Source organism: Procambarus clarkii, chromosome 17 (genome assembly GCF_040958095.1).
Source record: "Procambarus clarkii isolate CNS0578487 chromosome 17, FALCON_Pclarkii_2.0, whole genome shotgun sequence".
NCBI lineage: Eukaryota > Metazoa > Arthropoda > Malacostraca > Decapoda > Cambaridae > Procambarus > Procambarus clarkii.
The window spans coordinates 11,686,618-11,693,569 of NC_091166.1; the positions used below are offsets into that span (position 1 = coordinate 11,686,618).

A 6,952-nucleotide genomic window follows, 5' to 3' on the forward strand; every position below is an offset into this window, starting at 1 on the left:
TCGTGGAAGTTTGAGACTGAGACGCGAAATCGGCAGACTTCAGCATATACTGCGCTCATGCTAAGTATATTTTCTTTCTTGATGCATCATTAGAGATTGTATATTTCGTGGGTAGTCTGTCGTTACATAGCGGGACGACAATAAATCCAATGTTAGTACCGCATTAACATTCATTTTCTATTTTCATTAATTTTGAGATTTAAGTAGCCTAGTTCAATGCTACGTAATATCCTTTAAATTACAGCTCGTATGTGAGGAGTCAACGAGTCGTTAACTACATTCGTGTTATTCACCTCTAATGGCTTCTGTGTGGAGATCACGAGGACGAAGCACGAACGATGTCATAGAAATCGTCTTAAAGCTAAGACTTTTTGTACACATTTAATTACTCCAATTTATTATACATATCCATAATATTATCATATCGAGTACTTACTATATGAATTTGGAGATTGGTGTGTTTACTTAGATGATTGCTCTTTAATTCTAACAATCATTAATATTCTCTTTTTGGATTTACCTATTGATTCTATAATATTTTGGTCATAATATTCTTTACTCAACAATGAACTGGTGACGAACCACACTAGTTCCTAGACGTATATGAAGTTCTAGCAATACCCCCCCCCCCCCCCCCCATGTAGGTGTTTGAGGCTCTGACTTTAGTTAGTTAACCATACAGTCCATTATTTATTTAAGTGATTATTCTTTCTAATATTTATCCATAGACACTGGTTCTTCCTTGTGTTTCTAATGATCACTTTTTATTAGTTTCCCTCTTTTCTCAAAAATGGGTGGTCCTTCGTTATTAAATTAAATAATTAAATAATTGAGTCAAGCCCCAGATATCCCACAACCTCTCTGCTGCCTGCTCGGCGGCCGTCGTCCCCTAAGTGAATGTCATTCGTGACGAAGATTTCCCGCCGTTGGCTGTGGAGAAGGACCGGTGGATGCATTTGTGTACGTGCCCTTGGCTGATGTGACACGCCCTGCGTCTGATGGTGCTCCTGCTCCTGGTGGGGCTTGTGCTCCGCTAGCTGTGCCATCCTCGGTTGGATGTGCTGCTGCTGGTGGGGTTCCTGGTGCTGCTGTTGTTCTCCCGGACGTTCCCTCTCCGTCTTCAGCTTCTCCATCTGCTGTGCTTGCCCCTCCGTCTTCTGTGCCTGACCCTTCGTCTTCTGAGCCTGACCCTCTGCCTTGTCCTTTGGCTCCTGTCTCTCCGTCCCCGCTGTTTGTCCCAGCTGTGCTGGGAGGTGATATGGAGGCGGGAGTCTCCTGTTGTAGTAGGACCGGTTCCCCCTGTCGTTGAGGCTGATGACGTCTTGTGCCGTGCAAAAGGGCGCGCCCCCTGCGCTTCCCGTGTTTCTGGCTCCACCTCCAGTTCCCAAGCGTTCGTGGCACTTCCCTCCTTCTACCTGGGCCGATGAAGGTGAATTTGACGGTTACGAGTCTGCGAGTGTCAGTGAGGTGGTACCTGGGGCGGCGGTGTCGACTACAATGGTGGTGGCGAATGTTCACGTGCCTGCTGCTGCCGCCGATGACAGTGTCTATGTTTCCCACTGTTTCTTCTCCAGCCGGGGATTCCCCACCATGGGAGGGAGGTCCATCCTCCTGTTGTGGCTGGTGCGGCTGATGATGTGGGTTAGGGCTTTGTGGTGGTCCTGCAGAAGGACGTCCGTACTGGGGATTATGCGCTAGTGCCCGACCCTGTGGATGCTGTTCCGGATGTGGCCTCTGTCGTGTTGTCCCCTGTGGAGCCTCCTCCCTTGGTGTGGCCGGCGGAGTCTATGCCCTCGGTTCCTGTTCCATCAGCGGCGGAGTTGCTGCCTCTCCAGCAACTCTGGGGTCTTCGATGTCCTCTGCTTTGGTGCGGTCGCAGCCGCCTGATGACGTGGCTTTGGAGTTTATGGAGGGGCTGCGTCGCCGTGGGGACGTACGCCCTTCCGATGAGGAGTGGCCGCTTTGGAATAAGTACGTTCTTCGGTATCCAAGGAGTGAGTTTCCAGAGAAAAATGGGCATCATTATTGGTGACTTTGTTCCTGTTCTTCCCGGTTCTTGCATGTTCCGTTGTTTTTGTTTGTGGGTGTGTGGTTGTGGTTTCTGTTTTCCGGTTCCTGTGTGTGTTCCGGTGTATGTCCGTGTGTGCCGGTTCCTGCGTGTTTCGGTGTTTTTTCATGTGTGCGTTGGGTGTGGTTCTGTGCTTGGCTCCCGGTTTCTGTGCGTCCTGTGTATGTGTTGGTTTCTTATTCTTTCTTCTCTTCCTTTGTGACTGGCTTGTTTTGTGTATGTTTTTCTGTGTGTACCCTTTGTGCTTCCTATGTGTACCTTTGTGTTTCCTGTGTACATGCCATGTTTTATGTATTATGCTTGTTTTGTAGCTCCTTTTGTGTTGCTCTCTATGTGATATTCCTGTTATTGACTTTATGATTTTGGGCCATGCTTGTTGCCCCTGTGGATTCATTTCTGTTCATTTGTACTGTTCTTTGTCATGGTTTTTGTTCGATCATTTTTATTGTATCTATTGTGTTCATTTTTATAAATAAAAAAAAACCGCTGTCCAGTCTATCCACACACACATATGATAGTGACACCTGAGGGGACGGCCACAGCTACACGTCAAGAGCTTGCCTTTCCTTCCATCCCATACATCTCAGAGGACGACCATAGGTGCACGTCTCCACCCTGCCCCCACTGCACACATCTCCGAGGACGATCACAGGTGGACGTATCCAGTCTGCCCCCCCTACCATACACCCCTCAAGAGGACAACCACCCATTTACACATTCCCCCCCCACCCTCTCCTCACACAGATACACCTCAGAGGACGACCACAGCTGCACGACTCGGGCCTGCCCGCTCAGACTAACTCACGTAAACAGGGTGTGAGTGAAGGCTCCAAACTAGCGAGCAAAATAGGAGGAAAATTACGTATTAATATAGAATATATGACCTCCGGGAGGAGCCGGCACTGGGAGCTGGACAAGTGGTAAATACTGGCTAGGGGACCAGCCTCCTGGATCACCACCACCTCCACCAGCAGCAGTAACAGCAATAGCAGTTGCTCTATCGACAGTAGCAGCAACAGTAGTAGCAGTAGTAGTAGTAATAGCAGCAGCAACAATAGTACCAGTAGCTGCAACAAGAGTAGCAGTAACATATTTAAATGCAGCCCTAAGACAGCAGCAAGACAAACAGAAACATTAACAGCATCAACAACAGCCATAGCAACACAGGTAACAACAATGCCAAAAGCAACAACAGCAGCAACAGCAGCAACAGAAGCGGAGGGCAGATGGTAAAGTGAGGAATGCGCGCGCCCGTCGAGTTATGGGCGTGCTGAATAATATTGCTAACAGTATGGCTGTCTGTGGTGACCGCCGGTAGTGTGGGGGGGGGGTGCACTCTAACCTGTGTACAGTGATCCATAAATGTGCTCAATCATCGCATCTTGTACAGGATCAATTAGAGATGAAGACATTGATCATCGCATGTACATGTCATTGATATAGAGATGTGTACATTGATCCTGGTATATACGTGTTGATACAGAGATGTGTACATTGATCCTGGTGTGTACATGTTGATACAGAGATGTGTACATTGATCCTGGTGTGTACATGTTGATACAGAGATGTGTACATTGATCCTGGTGTGTACATGTTGATACAGAGATGTGTACATTTATCCTGGTGTGTACATGTTGATACAGAGATGTGTACATTTATCCTGGTGTGTACATGTTGATACAGAAATGTGTACATTGATCCTGGTGTGTACATGTTGATACAAAGATGTGTACATTGATCCTGGTGTGTACATGTTGATACAGAGATGTGTACATTTATCCTGGTGTGTACATGTTGATACAGAGATGTGTACATTGATCCTGGTGTGTACATGTTGATACAAAGATGTGTACATTGATCCTGGTATGTACATGTTGATATAGAGATGTGTACATTGATCCTGGTGTGTACATGTTGATACAGAGATGTGTACATTGATCCTGGTGTGTACATGTTGATACAGAGATGTGTACATTTATCCTGGTGTGTACATGTTGATACAGAGATGTGTACATTTATCCTGGTGTGTACATGTTGATACAGAGATGTGTAAATTTATCCTGGTGTGTACATGTTGATACAGAGATGTGTACATTCATCCTTGTGTGTACATGTTGATACATAGATGTTTACATGTTGATACAGAGATGTGTACATTTATCCTGGTGTGTACATGTTGATACAGAGATGTGTACATTGATCCTAGTGTGTACATGTTGATACAGAGATGTGTACATTGATCCCCGGTGTGTACATGTTGATACAGAGATGTGCATTTTGATTTGGGCGTTTTCACAGCGGTCAAGAGGTGTACACATCAACCTGCCATGTGTACGTTCAGAGTTGTGTATATTAGCAAATGTACACAAAGTTGTGTACAGGTGTGTGTACAAACATTCATGTGAGTGTACTCTATTGCCTGCTTGATGGGGTTCTGTGAGTTCTTCTACTCCCCAAGCTCGGCCCGAGGCCTGGCTTGACTTGTGAGCGCTTGGTCCAGCAGGCTAATGCTTGGAGTGGCCCGCAGGCCCACATACCCACCAAAGCCCGGTTGGTCCGGTACTCCTTGAAGAAAACTATCTAGTTTTCTGTTGAAGATGTCAACGGTCGTTGCCACAATATTTCTTATACTCGCTGGGAGGATGTTGAATAACTATGGACCTCTGATGTTTATATAGTGTTCTCTGACTGTGCCTATGGCACCTGCTCTTCATTGGTTCAATTTTTCCTTTTCTTCCATATCATTCACTCCAGTACGTTGGTATTTTTCTGTGTAGATTTGGTACTTGGCCCTCCAGCACTTTCCACTTGTATATTATTTGATATCTCTCTCTCTCTTCTCCATTCTAGTGAGTACATTTGGAGAGCTTTGAAAAGATCCCGATAATTTAGGTGCTTTATCGCGCCTATGCGTGCCGTATATGTTCTCTGTATTCCCGTCATTTCAACAATATCTCCTGCTCTGAAGGGGGAAGTGAGTACTGAGCAGGACTCAAGACAGGACAACACAAGTGATTTGAATAGTACATCCATTGTGATGGGATCCCTGGATTTGAAAGTTCTTGTAATCCATCCTATAATTTATCTGGCTGATGCAATATTTGCTTGGTTATACTCCATAAACGTTAGGTCGTCGGACATCATTATTTTCAAATCCTTAACATACTGTTTTCTTACTATGGGCAGATTTGATTGCGTTTTGTTCCCTGTATTATGTTTAAGGTCCTCATTTTTACTGTACCTGAGTACCGGGAATTTATCACTGTTAAACATCATTGTATTTTCTATGCTCAATCGTAAACTTTATTAAAATCTGCTTGTAGTTTTTCAATGTCTTCAGCAGAGGTAATTTTCATGCTGATTTTTGTGTCATCTGCAAAGGATGACAAGAAGCTGTGACTTGTATTTTTATCTATATCTGATATGAGAATAAGGAAAAGCAGTGGTGCAAGGACTGTACCTTGAGGTACAGAACTTTTAACTGCCCTTGGACTCGATTTTATTTGATTGACTGTTACTCTTTGTGTTCTGTCTGACATTCTAAAATGCCAGACCAAAGAGCCAGACCCCCGCAAGCCTAACTAGGCGAGAACAAATAGGTGAGTACTCCCATTCAAAAGTGTGCACAAATTCATGACCAGAATATAAACACACACACACACACACACACACACACACACACACACACACACACACACACACACACACACACACACACACACACACACACACACACACACACACACACACACACACACACACACACACACACACACACACACACACACACACACACACACACACACACACACACACACACACACACACACACACACACACACACACACACACACACACACACACACACACACACACACACACACACACACACACACACACACACACACACACACACACACACACACACACACACACACACACACACACACACACACACACACACACACACACACACACACACACACACACACACACACACACACACACACAATGGTCCAACAAATGGCTGTTGAAGTTCAACCCGAGTAAATGCAAAGTAATGAAACTAGGCAGTGGAAATAGGAGGCCAGACACAGGATACAGAATAGGAGGTGAAGTACTTAATGAAACGAACAGAGAGAAAGATCTAGGAGTTGATATCACACCAAACCTGTCTCCTGAAGCCCACATAAAAAGAATAACGTCTGTGGCATATGCGAGGCTGGCTAACATCAGAACAGGGGTTCAGGAACCTGTGTAAGGAATCATTCAGAATCTTGTACACCACATATGTAAGACCAATCCTGGAGTATGCGGCCCCAGCATGGAGCCCGAACCTTATCAAGCACAAGACGAAGCTGGAAAAAGTCCAAAGGTATGCCACTAGACTAGTCCCAGAACTAAGACGCATGAATTACGAGGAAAGGCTGCGGGAAATGCACCTTACGACACTGGAAGACAGAAGAGTAAGGGGGGACACGATCACAACCTACAAAATCCTCAGAGGAATCGACCGGGTAAACAAGGATGAACTGTTCAACACTGGTGGGACGCGAACAAGGGGACACAGGTGGAAACTGAGTACCCACATGACCCACATAGACGTTAAAAATAACTTTTTCAGTGTCAGAGTAGTTAACGGATGGAATGCATTAGGCAGTGATGTGGTGGAGGCTGACTCCATACACAGTTTCAAATGTAGATATGATAGAGCCCAGTAGGCTCAGGAATCTGTACACCAGTTGATTGACAGTTGAGAGGCGGGACCAAAGAGCCAGAGCTCAACCCCCGCAAGCACAAATAGGTGAGTACAAATAGGTGAGTACACACACACACACACACTATATAATATATATATGAGTGGGATATAAGGGAAGTTAAGAT

The 6,952-nt window shown here is 45.3% G+C and overlaps 1 protein-coding gene across 1 annotated transcript; it reads right to left on the reverse strand.

Moving 5' to 3' along the window:
* Positions 1-900: 900 nt before the first annotated feature.
* On the reverse strand, positions 901-3,480 carry LOC138365572 (uncharacterized). The gene is made up of 3 exons (XM_069326046.1): positions 3,411-3,480; positions 2,953-3,135; positions 901-1,661 (listed from the first exon to the last, which is right to left on the reverse strand). Exons 1-3 carry the CDS (start codon positions 3,478-3,480, stop codon positions 901-903), a joined length of 1,014 nt encoding a protein of 337 aa, XP_069182147.1.
* Positions 3,481-6,952: the final 3,472 nt, after the last annotated feature.

Excerpts from the sequence above, each read along its gene's own strand:
- LOC138365572 (XM_069326046.1), bottom strand. The coding sequence starts at position 3,480 with ATGTCTTCATCTCTAATTGATCCTGTACAAGATGCGATGATTGAGCAC. Across the intron at positions 3,136-3,410 it reads TTATGGATCACTGTACACAG|CTACTGGTACTATTGTTGCT; the intron begins GTTAGAGTGCAC and ends CTCTTGTTGCAG. Across the intron at positions 1,662-2,952 it reads AGTGCCGGCTCCTCCCGGAG|GACCACCACAAAGCCCTAAC; the intron begins GTCATATATTCT and ends GTCCTTCTGCAG.